Source organism: Mustela putorius, unplaced genomic scaffold (genome assembly GCF_011764305.1).
Source record: "Mustela putorius furo isolate JIRA1106 unplaced genomic scaffold, ASM1176430v1.1 tig00000460_pilon_pilon_pilon, whole genome shotgun sequence".
NCBI classification, from domain to species: Eukaryota; Metazoa; Chordata; class Mammalia; order Carnivora; family Mustelidae; genus Mustela; species Mustela putorius.
Genome location: NW_025421389.1, coordinates 15380927 through 15399774, shown reverse-complemented (window position 1 = coordinate 15399774; position 18848 = coordinate 15380927). Strand labels below are relative to the sequence as shown.

General features: G+C 39.5%; 2 protein-coding genes across 3 annotated transcripts in view; one reads left to right on the top strand and one right to left on the bottom strand.

Moving 5' to 3' along the window:
* SIAE (sialic acid acetylesterase) overlaps positions 1–980 on the bottom strand; it is a 38652-nt gene extending 37672 nt beyond the window's left edge. Inside the window, exon 1 of the mRNA XM_004750155.3 lies at positions 727–980. Coding sequence (XP_004750212.1) covers positions 727–793 — 67 coding nt within the window. The 5' untranslated portion in view covers positions 794–980. The remainder of the gene's footprint in view (positions 1–726) is intronic.
* Positions 973–13936, top strand: SPA17 (sperm autoantigenic protein 17). Of its 2 annotated transcripts, XM_004750154.3 has the most exons (5): positions 973–1089; positions 2192–2372; positions 8146–8216; positions 10294–10380; positions 13587–13936. In XM_004750154.3, the coding sequence occupies exons 2-5, from the start codon at positions 2219–2221 to the stop codon at positions 13722–13724; spliced, it is 450 nt and encodes a 149-aa protein (XP_004750211.1). In that variant the 5' UTR covers positions 973–1089; positions 2192–2218; the 3' UTR covers positions 13725–13936. The 2 variants fall into 2 exon arrangements, with proteins under 2 accessions (XP_004750211.1, XP_044936329.1); XM_045080394.1 differs by lacking the exon at positions 10294–10380.
* Positions 13937–18848: the final 4912 nt, after the last annotated feature.

Genomic DNA, 18848 nt, shown 5'->3' with positions numbered 1-18848 from the left:
GCAGGGATCTGTGGGCTCCACTGTTTGGTTTGAGGGAAACAACGGGTCCAGCATTTTCACTGTACTTGACATAGAGGGCAGAGTCCACCCTCTGGTTCTCCATGGCTGTGGCTCGGTGTCCAGCCTGGAGTAGTCAAATGACAGGATCCGCCCTGGACAGTAGTCAAAGTGAGTCGCCCTCCTCCCCAATGCCATGCCTACTATCCCACCACCGAAATCCGTAACCTGCGCCAGAAATCAAGGCTAAGCCTTAAATATTCTGAGCTCGTGAGGGGGTAGTATTTCCTAATCCTAATCACCACTTAAACTAGTCAAATATAATTCCCCTAAGGAACCAGGCTTGAAGCAAACCCTCCCCAAGGGTACTACTGAGGGGGCTGCAGGGAAATGTTGGGGATGACTCAGTCACCTGTTTCCAAATATTATCTAACGAGCTTCGCCACCCCCCTTCCACTTCCCCTGCGGTTATTCAAAGACCCCGAGGGCCTCGGTCTGGGACCTTTGGGCCTCCCCCTTAAGATACGCCCACATGTGCCTCTGCGCCACACCGGTCATCAGGACCGTGCAAGGGTGTGGAGGTTGCGGACCGACCGCAGACATTGCGGCCTAGGCCTGGGTCCCCAGGCCGGCTCCAGGGTCGCGGTTCGCGGGTCCTGCAGAGGACGCGGCATCTCGGAGCCCGCGCAGGTGGACGGGCAGGGGTCGGGCCGAGCCGGGCCGCCTCACCTGCACTCGTGTCGGCCGGCAGGATTAAAGGCAGCACCAGCCCAAACACAAATCCCGGCGCTACCATGTTGGCGAAGATCCGCCACCCGGGTGCGGGACTCTGGACACGGACTTCAGGGGCGGCGGCGGGTGTGGGGGAAATGGGGTGCCGGAGTCGTGGGCGGGGCCTGCGCGGGGCGGGGAGGCCTGACTCCACCCCCTCCCGGGCAGTTCTGTCGCGAAGCCGGCCCCTGGCGGCCCGGTGTGACCATGCCTCACCCCTTCCCGGCCGCCGTAGTTGAATTAAAAAAAAAAAAAAACGGTTACCCAGCAACGAGAAATAACAACCGGAACCATCGGCACCAGCTCTGAGAGAACGAAGAGGTGAGGCGGTTTACCCCACTTCCTCTCCAAATCCGACACCTCGCCTTTTCCCTTCGCCTCTCGCATTCTCTCCGATCCCAGACACATTGCGGGATCGCGAAGGCAGAGTGGGCGCCAAGGCAGCCCGTTCGGCGAGAGTCTGAAATCCCAGATCCTCGACGTGTCCCCCCTCCGGCCGCCCTCCACTCCCCACAGTGGTTCAGGGTGTTAGCTGTCCTTCTCACAACCCGACAATGATTCAGTGCCTCATCTCCTGTTCCCTCAAAAACAGAAAAACGTCCTCCGCACTTTGGGCCTCATCAAACCTTCTAGTCCCTCACCCAGACCCCGACTCCGGCTTGCGGATTTGTCCAAAAATGGGCACCTTCACAAAAAGGTCAGGTCCCTGAGTGTCGTTTGCATACTCAGCAGCCCAACCCGCTGCTTGGCAGCTGTCCTTAATCCAGTCCTTGTATTCCAAGACAGGGAGATAAGACCTGGTCAAAACCAAACCAGAAAACACAAGAATCCCCAAATCATGGACTCTTCCGACTGCAAAATCGTGACCTTGCCTCCGCCCCCCTCTGACCCTGCTGCCCCTTTCAGAGTATGTAGGTACTCTGGGGCATTTTAAGTCATGCTTCAGAAGTGGAAACAAAGGGCAAGACCTTAAGTGTTAAACTTCTTCATTCAACGAATTAGAATAATTTCTAGAACCAAGGTTAGTTCTTAATTCAATTTTTTAAAAATTTTTGACCCCAAACAGCGATTTATGATGAATTTTTAACATGCTTCTCTCTAAGTTCCTGTGGGATAACAGAAATTACCCTCACCTTTTAAAGACAAGAGGGACAGAGAGAAAAAGTACTTAACGTTGTGAAAAAATCTGTAATTTTTGTAATTTAAAAAGATGACTTGGCCTAGTAAATGAGTCTGTTTTTGTAATATTCTAATTAATGATGGAGAGTTCAAAACTCGAAGAAGTGATGGACTGGAGTTGTGTTGGGGGGAAAGAATTGAAGTCCAGAAAATTGGGAGCTCAGGAATAATTTATTGTCATAATTGTGATTATATAAGTAAAATCAGACAAATTTAAAGAGAATACTCTCTAATGAATCTCTAGGTACAATAGGCAGTTCCTTCCAAGGAGATGTCGATTCCATTCTCCAACACCCACTACCGAATTCCACAAGGATTTGGAAATCTGCTTGAAGGGCTGACACGCGAGATTCTGAGGGAGCAACCAGAAAATATACCAGCTTTTGCAGCAGCATACTTTGAAAATCTTCTAGAGAAACGAGAGAGTAAGCTTTTTTTAAATAGGCTTTTTTTTTTTTTTTAAAGTAAGAGACTAAGTATTTGGTTATGGTGAAACTGGCTTAAGTCCTCATTCCTTAGAAAGTTTTTACGAGGCAGGTAGCTTCAAATAACAGTTTTTGCTATTGAAAACATATGGCTTTATGACAAGATCTCATAAATCAAGTTATTTCACATTATTGAAAATTACCAGTTGGTTACACAGACCTTCTTCATTGTATTCTTCATGGACACACTGGGTGGAAGGAAACCTCAAGAGGTCATCCAGTCTAGCTCTCGATTTTCCAACAAGTCTGTTTCAGTGCATGCCAGGCAGTTGACTGTCTCGTCCTCCTGGGGAGAAAGTTTGTAGTTTTCTTTACATGGTGACTCTTCTTACTTGAAAGTATTATAAGTATTGTTAAAAAATAATAATAATAATTCCATGCTCCTTAAATAGATTGGTATTTGCTGGGGTATATGAAACTAGTCTGCAAAAAGTCACAGAGAAACACTACTTTTAAAGTGAAATTCCAGAAGTTCTTGGTGGCTCAGTCAGTTAAGCTTGATTTTGGCTCAAGTCTTGATTTTGGGGTCATGAACTCATGCCCCACATTGGGTTCTACACTGGATGTGGAGCCTACTTAAAAATTAGAAAATGAAATTCCAGCTTGGGAAGGTGATTTATATCCTTTCTCTATTCTCCCAAGGTCCTGTCCTGCCCAGATTCATACTCACAGTGATTCTTTGGCTGAGAGCCAAAGCAGTTTTTCTTCATTTCCAGAAATAAAATGTCCAAATTCCAAATTTTGAAGGTTCATAACTATCAAGACCTGATCCAGTAGTCAAAATGGGAATTATTACAGCTATATATTACCATTAAAAAAAAACCTTTTTGACTAGAACAACCACTTCGTATAAGCTGTTTCCATCATTACTGTTGACTGCAGTATTCCAACAGAGTGGTAAAGGTGACAAGAAATAACTACAAGTAAGTAAGCATTTGATTTGAAATCATTTTCCAGAAGAAGGAAACCTTCCACAAGTTTTTTTTTAACTTTTTTAAAAAAGATTTTATATTTTTTTATTTGATAAGAGAGAGATCACAAGTAGGCAGAGAGGTAGGCACAGAGAGAGGGGGAAGCAGGCTCCCTGCTGAGCAGAGAGCCCGATGAGGAGCTCAATCCCAGGACCCTGAGACCATGACCTGAGCTGAAGGCAGAGGCTTAACCCATTGAGCCACCCAGGCGCCCCCTCCCACAAGTTTTGAATTCAGGCAACTCCCATACACACTGCACAGCTCCGCCATCTTGTCTTCTTTGCTGAACCCTGGCAGAGCTTAGAATCTCTGCCAAACTCCTGAACGTTGTTGGTCTTTTCCATTGTGAATATCTGTTGCACAATTTGAAACTTATGTGCCTCTAAAAAGCTATTAAGAAAAATCTTTTAGGGTAAGAGGTGAATTCTAATGAGCATTAATTTAATTTTGTTATTATAACATTAATTTTACAAATTCATGATTAAAAAGTCTTTAGTCATTTATTTAATTTTAGATCTCAGAAATGTCCCATTACAAAAACATTTGAGTCATTGTTACTGATCATGATAATTAAAGAAATTTGTGATTCAGATTAATGGTCTCAGCTTACTAGTCTCTAACTAATAAGAATTAGACAAAACTATTTAAAAAAATTTAAAGCACCATACCCATTTCCATTTATGCAAACTAAAAGCAAATTATCCAAATGATACATCTATCAGAATGTAGTCTCTCCAAAAGGGAAGAAAAAGTCCTCTAGCCCAGTCCCTCACACGATGCAAGAATTCCCTTGCCAGCAATCTTCATAGGTAATTATTAGTCTTAATTTTGATTTTTTTCTGACAGAAAACTATCAGCATTTGATATAAGTGGTATCTGAGATCACTAGGGAGAAGGTAGACTTTTTATAAGGTAGACTATGTTGAGATAAAGATGGAAAAAGATAAAATTAGATCTGTTCCTTGCAACATACACGAGGGTAAATTCCAAATTGACCGAAGATTTAAATTATTTTTTAGGGCACCTGGGTGGCTCAGTGGGTTAAGCCGCTGCCTTCGGCTCAGGTCATGATCCCAGGGTCCTGGGATCGAGTCCCGCATCGGGCTCTCTGCTCAGCAGGGAGCCTGCTTCCTCCTCTCTCTCTGCCTGCCTCTCTGCCTACTTGTGTTCTGTCAAATAAATAAAAATAAAAAAAATCTTAAAAAAAAATTATTTTTTAATGAAACCATACAAATACTAGAAGGAAACGTGGATGAATTTCTCTGTAATATAAGAGAGGGAAAAAAATTTGCTAGCTAATTGCTATCAATAATTGCTTAAAAATTCAAAAGCAATTAGGGAAAAAGACTAATAGGATTGACTACATAAAAGTAAGCTTTTCCATGACAAAATCACCATAAGAAAAATGAAACTACAAATGACAAACTGAGGAAAACTTTGTAATTTATATCACAAAAGGTTAATAAACTTAATAACTAAAGGTTTGTAAAAATACCGAAGAAAAAACTAGGGGCGCCTGGGTGGCTCAGTGGGTTAAAGGCTCTGCTTTCGGCTCAGGTCATGATCTCAGGGTCCTGGGATGGAGCCCCGCCTTGGGCTCTCTGCTCAGTAGGGAGCCTGCTTCCTCCTTTCTCTCTGCCTGCCTCTCAGCCTACTTGTGATCTCTGTCTGTCAAATAAATAAATAAAATCGTTAAAGAAATACTGAAGAAAAAACTAATAAACCTTATATAAAAGAATGGTCTAGAGATATGAGCAAACACACAAAAAATGCAAATGGCCCTTAACATATGAGAACATACTAAAACTAACCCATAGCAACAGAAGCTGAAAATCAAAACTACAGTGGGGACCACTCCCATCAGACTGGCAAAAAGCCAAAGTTTGCCAATTTATTCCAGGCAGGACTGGAAAGGAAATAGGCAGTCATATACATTGCTGGAGGAGACACAAAATGATAGAACACCTAGAGAGAGAATTTGACATAGAAATTCAAATTCTCCCCATTTCATGGCATCATTCTTTGAGGGGAACAAGCCAAATATCCATCATAGGGGATTTGTTGTATAAACTAGAGGACATCCACAGAGTGGAATTATATACAGCTGTAAAACAAACATATAGAGATCGTGAGGACGATCTCTATATGTTGCCATGGAGTGATCTTCAGGATACATTAGGTGAAAAAAGTAACATAGGAAAAAGTATGTTTAGGGGCGCCTGCGTGGCTCCGTCACAGTTAACATATACATTAACTGTATGTTAAGTGTCTGCCTTCAGCTCAGGTCATGATCCCAGGGTCCTGGGATTGAGCCACTATCAGGCTCCCTGCTCAGCGGGAGCCCCCCATCAAGCTCCTTGCTCCACAGGAAGCCTGCTTCTCCCTCTCCCACCCCCGCTGCTTGTGTTCCCTCCCTCACTAGGTCGCTCTCTGTCAAATAAATCTTGAGAAAAAAAAAAAAAAACTAGACTTCTCTGAATATATTTTGAACTGAAAATCATAAATGTTTAACATAATTTAAAGTGGAAATAAATTTTTTAAATTGTTGAATCTCTAAAGTTCAGAAGCAAAATGAAACAAACAAACCTAGCTAGTATTGACTGGGTAGATATAACCACACAGAAAAGAATTAATTCTTTTTTTTTTTCAAGTGACTTTATAACACAGTAATTTGACTATACATCCCTCAGTGGAGATAGCCTAAAAACAAAATGACATTAGATAGTCTTGAATTGTTTTCAGTAATCATTGTTAATAATATCATAGTTTAATTAAAGTTATAGTATAATTATAGTTCTTATACACTGTGGGACATAGCAAATAAGTCACTATCCAATGTTATTAGGACTAAGATTTTTACCATAAGAAAAATGACAAACATAAAAATGAAGGAAGTTAATAATCCTAAATTTGAACAGAAAAATATCAGTGTGACTTCAATGACATGTTTTCTCTGTAAAAATGAAAAAATGTTTTCTAACTGTATGCATTTTTTAAAAGGCCACAAAACAATAATTAACCCAGTACTGGTGAGCACTTAGCTTCTAGACTGTGGCCTTTAGCTACCATTTCCCAGGAACCAAGGTTTCTTAGAGAACTACCTAATTCTGTGAATTGGTGAGGAAATATGCAAGCTGAACCTGAACATCTAGTCATACCAGAAAAGAAGGAAACTGTCAAAGATTACTAGAGTTGTTTCCAAAGCACTCAGGAGCATCTGAACACCTGAATGAGCTCCTACCAGCCAACTCTGGACAATTAGAGCATCAAGAAGAAGAATAAATGCAAGGGATTGAAGTTGATCCAATTTCTTAAATATTCATTTGTTCATAATGATCAAAACAAACAAACAAAGAAAACCTCCTTAAGAGGATCCTAAGGAACCAACTGATTATTCTGTAAACTGGTTGATAAGGGGAAATAATCAAAACTTTAAAATGCCTTTTATTGATGAACTGTATGTCAGGGTAACCAAATAATTGCTATGGGTAAGTTTTTCTTTACTGATTACTCCAGAAATAAAGAAGTCATGATCAAATAAGAACATTGCCATTTTGCAACCCCTAAAGAAATGATCTAAGCAATCATCATCAATTGGCTTTTAAAGATTATAAAAAGAGATACAACCAGATATTATATTACACTACGCTATCTATAAAGTATGCTTTCCAAATAAATAAATAAATACGTAAATAAACAAATCCTGAATCAGCTACAGGAAATTCAAAAGCAAAGGAACTTGTTAAAAGTCATCACAGGAGTGGAATGAGAAATATCTGAACTGTGGAAAACTCCAAAGGAAAAATGATCCAATTTCCTCAACAAAAACATTGCAGGGAAAAAATGTGGGCTGAGAGATAGGTGAAAATCTCGTTCAATTAAGAGATGGGAAAGGCATAACAAAATACTGTGTGTGCCTAATGTTTGGGTTTTGATTTGAACAAATCAACAATAAAAAGAAAAAAGCCAAAAATATATTAGACAATAGGGAAAATTTGGATAGCTGATATTAAGGCATTATTGTTAGTATTTTTAGATGTGATAATAGTATTATGGGTTTAAAATAAATATTTGCAGATAAAACAATAGGGTGCCTGGAACAGACTTGAAAATAATCAGACGAAAGAGAGGTCAATTGAGTGAAATTACAGATAAAATAAGATAAATCATGAGTTTATAATTGTTGAATGTGAATAATGTGCACATGAGATTCTGCTGTATTATTTCTTTCTACTTTCTAAGTTTGAAATTGTTTATAATAAAAAGTTAAAGGAAAATTCTGCTTGAATATAAATATAGCCTGTCTATGTCTACTAACTATATAATGTGCCTCATTTTTAATAACCTCTCCCATTCTTCACTTTTCCAAACTTCCTTGCTATTTAGCATTTATTTTTATACATTTTCTTGTGTTTACTGATACATGTTTATGAGTTTCTGTATTTGTATTTAAGTATTGGCATTTGTTCTCTCCCATATTATAAATTCTATAAAGCAGAAATTATGTTTTTTTTAAGTGCCTTTCTAAATATCCCCAAGGGCTCATCTAATGTTTAATTCATCATCATTTATTCTGTGATCACTGGTTATGTTTACAATGTTAGGTTATATACATAATAATATTTTCAACTGGCAGTAAAGAACCTGTGGTTTAAAAAAGAAAACTTGTTTTGTGTTACTATTCTGGATTTACTTTAATGAACTCAAAATAAGTCCAAAATTATAATATTTTTGTTATTTAGAAACCAACTTTGACCCAGCAGAATGGGGGACTAAGGTAGATGACCGCTTCTATAACAACCATGCTTTCAAGGTATGGACCCAGGAAACTCGTGGATTTGGTTATCTTCTTCTCCCTGTCTCCAAAACAGAGAATATTGCAGTCTTCCCAGAATCATGAACATCATGAAAGGCAAACAAATATCTTATTAAACCTTTTTAATTGTGCTGTTCTTTCTGATGAGAAATTTTTTTCTAAATTATTTGAATCTTGGACAGATACTTAGCGGAAATGGAAAGGTGATCAACAGGAAGAATGAACTTGAAAGTTACAGAGTAATTACTCATTTATTCTTCAAATTGTATTGGGTATCACAATGCTTAGCAATAGCAGATCTTCAATAAACTTTTGTTGAATTCATGAATGGCATTTCATAAAACACCATTCATCCCGTTGTTTCATCATCATTGACATCTTACAAAAGACTGATTATAATTTAAATTCATAATGGGAGAGTTTTTTCTACAAAGCTAATCTGTTCAGAGACTGAACCTACCTTCTCTTTAGCAGCATTCTCAGAATCAGCCTTTTTCAGCCAAGGTTCCTCAAAATAATTAAGCCCTAGGGCACCTGGGTGGTTCAGGTCATGATCCCAGGGTCCTTTGATAGAGTCCTGAATAGGGCTCCCTGCCCCACATCGGGCTGCCTGCCCTGCATCAGGCTCCCTGCTCAGCGGGAAGCCTGCTTCTCCCTCTCCCCCACTCCCCCTGCTTGTGTTCCCTCTCTTGCTGTGTCTCTCTGTCAAATAAAGGAATAAAATCTTTAAAAAATAAAATAAAATAATAATATTTTGCCTAAGCCAAAGGCACTCACTGCATGTAAGGCATTGGTGTCCCTCCTTTTTTCCTCGAATGGCTCTAATTATATACCGTCCTTGAGAGAATTACAAGACGAATCACTCAAAACTTTCTGTGTTCTGTGGTCCAGAAGAGGAACACTGGTTGAGAAAAGCTGTGTACAACCCTGCATCACTGCCATCATCTAACTGGTAACTTGATGGAAATTTTGTCTCAGGCCCTACTCCAGATCTGCAAGTTGGAAGCTGAACTTTAACAGGCTCCCCCAAAGTAATTTGTAGGTACATTCAAGTCTGAGAAGCACTCTTCCTGACAACTCAGATATTACGTTAGCCACAAAGCTCCATCAGATATTAGAATTAAAGGGAATTAGCCAAGTTCAAGTTTTGATTGTGTTCCCCAGTAGATTTGGGGAATTTCCTGGGGAAATACCTGTCACTTATTCCATGAGTTCAAAAGTAAAGTTCCATCCATTTGTGCCTGCCAGATATGGGGGTGTTGAGTTTGTTTCCATCTAGTCATTTAACAAGATTCTCTGTGTTCATGTTTTATTTCAATCAAAGGAATAATGTCAGAAAGTTTTAAATCTTTGTGTCACATAGCAATTTCAAGGTGTTTTTTTCATCTCTTTTGAATTCTAAAGACTTTACTAATTAGCTTATATGTCTTCAAATTTCTGTTTTATAGATTAAAGAAACTCTTCCCATAAGCTGTAAATTAGCAATGCCTCTAATATTTTGGTGGAATATTTCAACAACCATGTCAAAATAGGCAGAGCTGATTTCCCTTTTTTTACTTAAATTGTTCCCCAAGCAGAACTTAACTCTTGGACATGGTTTTGAATCTACAGACTCCATTAAAAAGTCAACTTGACTTTCTCCAAATTCCCCAAATCTACTGGGGAACACCATCAAAACTTGACTCACACTATGGGACATAGTAGCATATATTTTGCTCTTATTTTAAAAACTAACAGCACTTCTTTTTTATACTTTGTTCAAGATTCATTACAGCATCTTAACACCTTTTAGTATAAGACAATAGTTTGTTTTTCATATGAAATAATATTACACACATTCCAAAAGCAAAAAATCTGCATTTTTCACTGATTCACCAATCCACCATTTGGTCATATTCCTTTGAAAATTTTCATGTATTTCTTTTTTTCCAACCTACTTTCCTTTTTTAAAAAATCAGTATATATTTAATTCCTACTACTTCTCAATAACAGCAGTATTTAATGACTTTAAGAGGTTTGATCCAACACTTTTCTATTTTGGATTGACTATTTGGTCCTGTCACCCCTCCTCCAGGAACATGAATCACCTGAGAGTTGTGAGTCTGAAAAAGAAAAGTCTAGCACATCTGTGAAAGAGGATGAGACACCAGTCAAAGTCTTAGTAAGTTATGTTTTCCATATACTATTAGATTCCTACAAAGAATCATATCACTCAATTTAAAATTATACTCCAAATAGGAATCCAGTCTGTTACCCATATTGCTAAAATTATGATTTTGCTTTCTAGATAACTGGCATCAGTGATAAACTAACTGGTGGATCATTTTTAGCTATGCCTATCGTAAAGGAAAACTCCTTCTTCCCCTTAAAAATTAAATCTTTGTTTTTTCCAAGAATTCAATGAGTGGGGAAATCTCCCCAAAGGGAAAAACAGACAGAACTCACTGCCTCACTCTTCATCCTTCAGATTCACTTTCCACTTTGAGAATTTTTCACTAATTGATGCTCTCACCACCACACAGTGACAAAGGTTCAGAGATAACAAAAGGAAACCCAGAGAATCACATACCACCAAACAGAATGGCTTTACACAATGGGTCTTATTCACCTTCCATGTACTGTTGTCTACAAAATGACTTCCTGATGAGCAGCCTACCTCTAAGCAATAAAGACTTGAGTAGGGCCCACCTTCAAAGACACCTATGCCCAGGAGTGTGCTACATCCAGCTCTCAAGAGACAATTGTGCACATCTCTCTCTATACAACCCATGATCAGCAATGTCTGCTTGGTAGCTTGAAATCAGCCATGGTAGGAGTATGAAGATCATGGCCAATATTGCAAATCAGACATTTTTTCTGGAGAGTCTATATCTAAGCATTTACCAGCATATCACTATCTATACTCTTCACAGCCCAGATGCTAGAGAACCAAACCTAGTAAGAAAGAACTCACTCTCTACAGTGCTGAAGGCCAAACTTCTGAGTTCCTTTTCATGTTCTAATGTCCCCATTAGTCACCCATTAACTGACACCCAAAGTAGACATCCTCTTCAAGGAATACCTTACCTCCTCCCCTGTTGGAGGCTTAACTTTTCCCTATAACCTTTATAAATTATTCCAGAATTGTATCTACACAACCCAGTCAGCCTAGCATTGCCATACGATGCAATGGGAGGTCAGGGAAGAAAGGGAGTCATTTCCTTACATCTTTAGTAGTTGACTTTAACCAGCATTTCATGACTTTCAGTTGAGATCCTATTGATTTCCAGCTTCATTATAATTCATTTGCTCCTACTGGGGCATCATCTCAAAGGATTTAATACCATTCTGTTTGCATTTAGAAGTTTGAGATCTACATTTGCCTCATTGTTTTTTTAATAGGGTGAGGGGTGTAAACAACCTGAAGGTCTGTCAACAGGAGACTGAGTAAATAAATCAAGTTGCATTAGTACATGTAATACAATGGTATCATTAAAAAAGAAGAAGAATGGGCAGTTACATACTGAATAATAATAAAGAGAAGAGAACCAAGATATATAGTTATGAGGAAAAAGTCATTGGGAACACTATAGTTAGTATTATCTCATTTTTAAAATAAAAAGCCATGTATATACCCATATAAATACTTTTTATATAGAGAAATTTTTGAAAGTTGTATATACTCAACCCATGGTAATGGTTACATCTTAGGAGTAGATTTGGAAAGGGGGAGAGAACTTCCAATATGAGTGACATTTAAGTTTTTATTTATTTACTTCTTAAGATTTTGTTTATTTGACAGAGAGAGAGAGAGAGTACAAACAGGGGGAGTGGCAAGGAGAGGGAGAAGCAGTCTCCTGCGGAGTAGAGAGCCAGACATGGGGCTTAAGCCCAGGACCCTGGGATCATGACCTGAGCCGAAGGCAGAGGCTTAACCCACTGAGCTACCCAGGCTCCCTGATGTTTAAGTTTTTAAGTGTATATGTATCACTGTTATAATTTAAAACTATATATTAAAAACTATGTATCGGGGGCACCTGGGTGGCTCAGTGGGTTACAGCCTCTGCCTTCGGCTCAGGTCATGATCCCAGGATTCTGGGATGGAGCCCTGCATCCGGCTCTCTACTCAGCATAGAGCCTGCTTCTCCTTCTATCTCTGCCTACTGCTCTGCCTACTTGTGATCTCTGTTTGCCAAATAAATAAAATCTTAAAAAAAAACTAAAACTAAATATTGGACACCTAGGTGGCTCAGTCGGTTAAGCATCTGCCTTTGGCTTGGGTCATGTTCCTGGGGCCCTGGGATTGATTCCCATATGGGGCTACTTGCTCCATGGGAAGCCTGCTTCTCCCTCTGCCTCTGCCTGCTGCCCCACCCCACCCCTGCTGTGTACTCTCTCTCTCTCTCTCTCTCTCTGACAAATAAATAAATAAATAATTTTTAAAAAACTATATATCTTTTGAATTAGACACTTAAGATCTGTGTGTCTCACTTATTATAATTTAGGTAAATAATACCTAAATTTTATTTCTTTTTTGAAAGGTTTTGTTTATTTATTTGTTTACTTGAGAGGAGAGAGCAGGGAGACAGAGAAAGACAGAGACAGGCAGACTCCTTGATGAGCATGATGCCCAATACAGGGCTCGATCCCAGGACCTTGAGATCAGGACCTGAACCGAAATCAAGAGCCTTGTGCTCAAGGGACTGAGCAACCCAGGCACCCCTATACCTAAATTTTAAAAAACAAAACAAAAACAAAAACTATATGCAGAAGTTCAGCCAACCACCTTAAAACTGACATTATTGGACTAAAAGGATTTCTTTGGTAGTCCACTTTACATGTATGATTCTGATTAGCTAATCATTGAAAAATTAAGAAATTAATTTCATGTGATCATTATTTTGAAACAGCACATTTACTATTCTTGACGTTTTTACCATGCTTCAAGGATTCTTACTTATTTTCCAAAAAAAAATGTCATTGCTTAGGAAACTGTTAAATAGGAGCTATTTTGAGGGGGGAAGTTGGCACTGATCATTTATTGCAGAGGCATATTAAAGAATGAGAAAACAAAATGCCTGCTATTTTGGCACTCATCATTTGGAACATGCACAACATGACAGTATATAAAATTCCCTTAGGAAGCAACAGATCTCGACTGTTACATCCCTATATTGATTACATTTCTGCACTTATTTTTATGGCATCAAAATATTGGATATTTAATTATGGACATTGGGGAGGGTATGTGCTATGGTGAGTGCTGTTAAGTGTGTAAACCTGGCGATTCACAGACCTGTACCCCGGGGGCTAATAATACATTATATGTTAATTTTTTAAAAAATTGGATATTTAAGAAGTCTCTTACTTGTTCTCCTTTCCATGAAGGAAACTTCTGAAGAAGAAGAAAGAGAGAACGCTGCTCTCAAAATTCAAGCAGCCTTCCGGGGATACTTAGCCAGAGAGGAGGTGAAGAAAATGAAATCAGGTGAGGCTCAAGAAGAGAAAAGAGAAGAAAACGAGTGAGAAGACTGGTTTTACTCCCCCGCTCCCCAGGGGGGAAAAAAAAAAAAAACCACACATGAGCAAACCATCCAGATCCATCAACCTCGCTGTGATTGTTGTTTTTTTTCTTAGGAAGGGAGATTTGATGTAGTGAAATAACATTTGTTGCTGTTATGAAAATCTGTCATGAGCGTTTGTTTAATAAACATGCCATTGAACACATGCCTCTTAAAGATTTCTCAGAGTTCATGAGTCTTATTTATATTTCTCCCAAGTTTCTGTATGAAGACCCCTGGATTTAAAGTCTTAGAACTGGCATATCTGAGTTTTTAGGACTCTCGGTGCTTATGTGGTCTAACCAGTATCTAATAAATAAATCCTCTATCACCTCCCTGAAAAATGGTCTTTCTGCTTCTGTTTCACTCCTAGTAATAGAGAATTTTATTGCCTTTCCCGCATAGTCCCATTTAATTTATGGGTAACTCAAATTATTAAAAAGATAAGCTGAATCCAAAATCTGCCTCCCTGTAAGTTTCATCCATATGTTTTCATTGGTCCTGCCGGCAGACATGCAGTCATTTATTGAAAAATGTATTGAGCCCAAAACGTGTGCTGGGATTTGCTAGGGAATATCTGTTCCTACACCCATGCCGCTAACACACTTTTGTATTATCTTGCTACCCAGAACCTCACAGAATAAGACAAATACATATTTGCAAAAAAACAAAAACAAAAACAAAAACAGAAGCCATCATAACATCATAAACACTCTCCCATAAATACTAGAACTTCCCAAGTTTTCCCCAAAGCATGAAATGGTAAATACCTGTGTCATAAACTCAGAGGCCTTACGTCTTTTTTTTTTTTTTCAGTGAATCATTCAAGCCCCCTTTTAGAAAGTTTAGTCTCTCCTTTTTTAGACCTTCTCATCCTTAAATATCTTAAGACACTGTGAGGTTCATGACTTAGACCAAAAGATGCAGTTCCCTTCCCAAAACAAAAGAGAGAGGAGGTGGAGTCTTGTTTAACCAATGCTGTTACCTTCTACTGCAATGATGCGACACATGGTAACGTCCTGGCTGGTTCGGACTCCTGTCTGTACACACTGGGTGTCCCGAGCTTTGGTTCTAGGACGACACCTCTCTAAGTTCACAGTAACACAGCCATTGTTCCCCAAAGTTCAGTAAAATGCCTGGCTCTGTCTTGAGGAGCTTCTAAAACCAGCCCCATGTTATGTGTAACAGGAGTACACCTGCCAACACTTAGATCCTTGTCTCAAGCTCAGACATTCTCTTTCTGCAAAGCACTTTTATTTCAGGTGCCCCATTTCCCCCCACCACCATCCCTGAGCCTTTATCAGGGTGTACAACAGAAGTTCACCCAAGTGATCTTCTCCACTCAAATCAGATGACTTGTGAAAACAATTTCAAGGTTGTGGCATTCAATCTCCGATCTCCACTCACCTCCAGAGAGCCATCCCCCCTTCCAAGGTCTGACTTCCACTAGGGAGCTGCATACTAGCTAAACACAAGTCTCTAATGCCCATTGGACCTCTTCCTCCTACCTGAACCCCCCGCCCTCTGCCTCCCAGGCTTAGGGAGAAAAAAATTAATCAACTCTCCTCCAGCATCCCAGCTACTCATTCCCCTATTCCTTTCAAAGCATCAGCCTCCAATCTACTTGCTCTTTAAAGCCATCCTGCTTGCAGGATTATGAAGGGATCCCAGAATTAATACAAAGACTTAGCTTCTCCGTCCTGGAAAGAAATCCAGAAGAGAAAAAGATTTTATTTTCCCCCTAGCAAGTATATAGAAAGGAAAAAAGAAAAATATATACCTGTTAGCTTTTTAATAATTCTTTTCTATATATAAAGTGATTAACACTGTGCTTTCCACATATCCACACACACATACACAAATCTAGTGGTGGTGACATTTTTGGTGAAGGAAGAAGAAGGAAGAAAAGAGAAGAGAGTAGGGAGGAATAGATTCATCTCATAACAAAACATATTAACACTTTACTATCATTTAACTGGTTTTCCTCTTATATCTCTGCCTGATCCTTCTCAAACTCCTTTGCTGATAACTTCAACTCCCCAACCATGAAACTCTAAAATGTCCCCAGGCTCAGTCACTGGCCCCCTTTTCAAGTGATCACACTTATTGATCTGACCCAGTCTCATGGCTTTAGAAGCCATCTACAGACAAGCTACTCTCAGATGTGCACCAGTATACACTGTGTACCTGTATACACTTTCTCCAACTCCAGACTTGTATATTCAGAAATGGCCAGCTTAGCATCCCTACTGATGTCTAGAGGCAACTCAAACTTGACACAGCCAATACCATGTTACTGCTCCTGACAACCTCTCCTAATATTATGCCAAGTCTTCAAGTCCCTCTGTTTTTCCCATCCCAGAAAATGACCATTCCATTCTCCAGTTTGCTCAAGTCAAGAGCCTAGACTTCATCCTCAATGCCTCTCTTTCTTTAACACTCCATTTATAATCTATCAGCTAAACCTGTGGGTTCTATGTATAAATACATCCAGAATCTGAACACTTCTACTGTGACCACCCTGGTCCTAGTTCCCATCCTCTCTTTCTCTCTCATGAATTATTGCAATTACCTCCTTAGTGCTCAGCCATTACCACATTAACGCCTCATAACCCATCCCAAAGATCAGAGATTTAAAACAATTATTTTTTTCTCATGAGTCTGTGGATCATTTGTTGAGGTAGGCTGGATGTAGGCTGGAGATTAGGTTTAGATCAGCTGTATGCTGAAGGTTCATGGGTTGATTGGAGAAGGTCTGCTTCAGGCTGTAAGAACAGGAGTCAAGTGCAGGACCTCTGCTTCATACATCCTATTCAGAGCCCATACTAAAAATGCTACTGAAGGCATGTTCTTCTCGTGGCAGTCACAGAAACACAAGCAGGAAAAGCCAACACAGAATATCTCAAGCTTTTGCCCATATTACTTCCCCTGACATCCCACTGACCAAAGAAAACCACTTCACTGAGCCCAAAGTCAAGAGGTGAGAAAATACACTGCTCACCACGCAACCGTAGCAAAGTCCTCATATATGCATAACACCACTACAGGGTAATGAAGAACTGTGACGGATCAATAATTTAATCTACCACAGTCTGCTCTCTTGGTTATAACTATTCACGTCCCTTTCAAATATGCACAAAATGATTCACTCCTATTCCCAAGACCTCTAAAAGATCCATCAAATTCTTGAAATTCTGGATCTATAACAGGTCCAGATATGCCTGTTCTTGAGCCTATGGATTAAAAAAGCAAGTTTCTTCTTCTCATACACCCAGCATGCAACAAATGATGGACAGAGACAATATAACCACAAAAATATACTCTTAGTCAAAAAATAAAACAATGGGAGCGAAGAGGAGTCACTGGCCCATAACAATTATGAAATCCCATTGAGTGAAGATTGTCAGGTTCCTATATTTGGGAAAAGAGGATAATTTTCCATGATTAAGCACAGGTTCTCCTCTTCAAGTATAACTTTCCAGTCTATTCACCTAACTCTTGGTTCTTCAGTCTAGAAAATTATCCTTTTCCCATCATCTTCCTTAGTCACTGGTAAAGGGCATTGGCAAATACGTCTTTCTTGGTGAATAAGTGAATTTCTTTTCTTTTTTTTCCCTAAGATTTTATTTATTTATTTGGCAGACAGAGATCACAAATAGGCAGAGAAGCAGGCAGAGAGAGAGGAGGAAGCAGGCTCCCTGCTGAGCAGAGAGCCCAATGTGGAGCTCAATCCCAGGACCCTGGGATCATGACCTGAGCCAAAAGCAGAGGCTTTTAACCCACTGAGTCACCCAGGCACCCCGATAAGTGAATTTCTGAACCTGATTCCTGCTTGTAGAAAATTGAGAACCCAAATTTCTCTTCACATCTTGCACATCATTATCTCCTTTAGTTGTTGGAAATACTTTTGCCAATAGACTTTTCTTAAAAACTTTTTGCAAGTGTTTTGTGTTTGACTCTAATCAACTTCAGAAGCCAAAAGCTGAACCTATAATTTCTTTCAAGATATGCCTCCCCTGCTCTAGATTTAATTATATTAAAAGGAATGCAGAATTGGAACCAATATATGAATATACTAAAGCCTCATAACTATCACAACCATTAGTCTCCTTACTTCCACCATTTTCCCTTTTCAACACAACGGCCAGAATGTCCTATCGTAGTTTAAGTCATACCCTGTCATTCCTCTGCTTGAAATTTCCAATGACTTCTCATTTCACTCAGAGTAAAAGCTAAAGTATCCATAAGAGTCTATGAAGTTGTTATTGTTATTGTTTTTTAAGATTTTATTTATTTATTTGACAGAGAGAGAGAGATCACAAGTAGGCAGAGAGGCAGAAGAAGGTTCCCTGCTGAGCAGAGAGCCCGATCCAGGCTCGATCCCAGGACCCCAAGATCATGACCTGAGCTGAAGGCAGAGGCTTAACCCACTGAGCCACCCAGGCACCCCAGTCTACAAATTTTTACACAGATCTTGCCACCCGTTATCTCTCTACTCCTTTCCCTTATCAACTTTTCCCCATGTTTCTGAACACCATCTAATAAATATATCTTGTGTACTGCCCTCTTCCTCCTACTAAAATGTATGTTCCTGAGGAAAGAGGTTTGGCATTTTGTTCACTGCCACGTTCCTCTATTACATGCAGCAGGAAAGAGTGAAATGTTTCTAGTGGCTCACACAGAAGTGGGAGGAGAAAGAAGAGATATTTATCTTCTTCCATCAAATTAGCTCTGATTGGGTAATACACCCATCCCTGGATAAATCACTGAGACCAGGGAAAAAGGATATGCTAATTGGCTGATCAGAACCCGCTCCTGGGAGTAGAGGGTCAATTTTGCCCCCCAAAAAAACTTGTTGAAGTTCAGGAAAGCTTGAAGTGCCTTCTAGGAGATAGAGTCATATGGTCAGGAAGAAGGGATAAGGGAAGTTGGGCAAGCAACCAACAAATAGCCACCACGATGATTTAATCACCACATGGCTTCACATTACACTGTGCTGTACAGTCAATTATTTGCCAAAACACTAGGAAAGTATCAAAAATGACAGGGAAAACTTAAAAACAACAGATGAGGTGCTAACAAACATGGA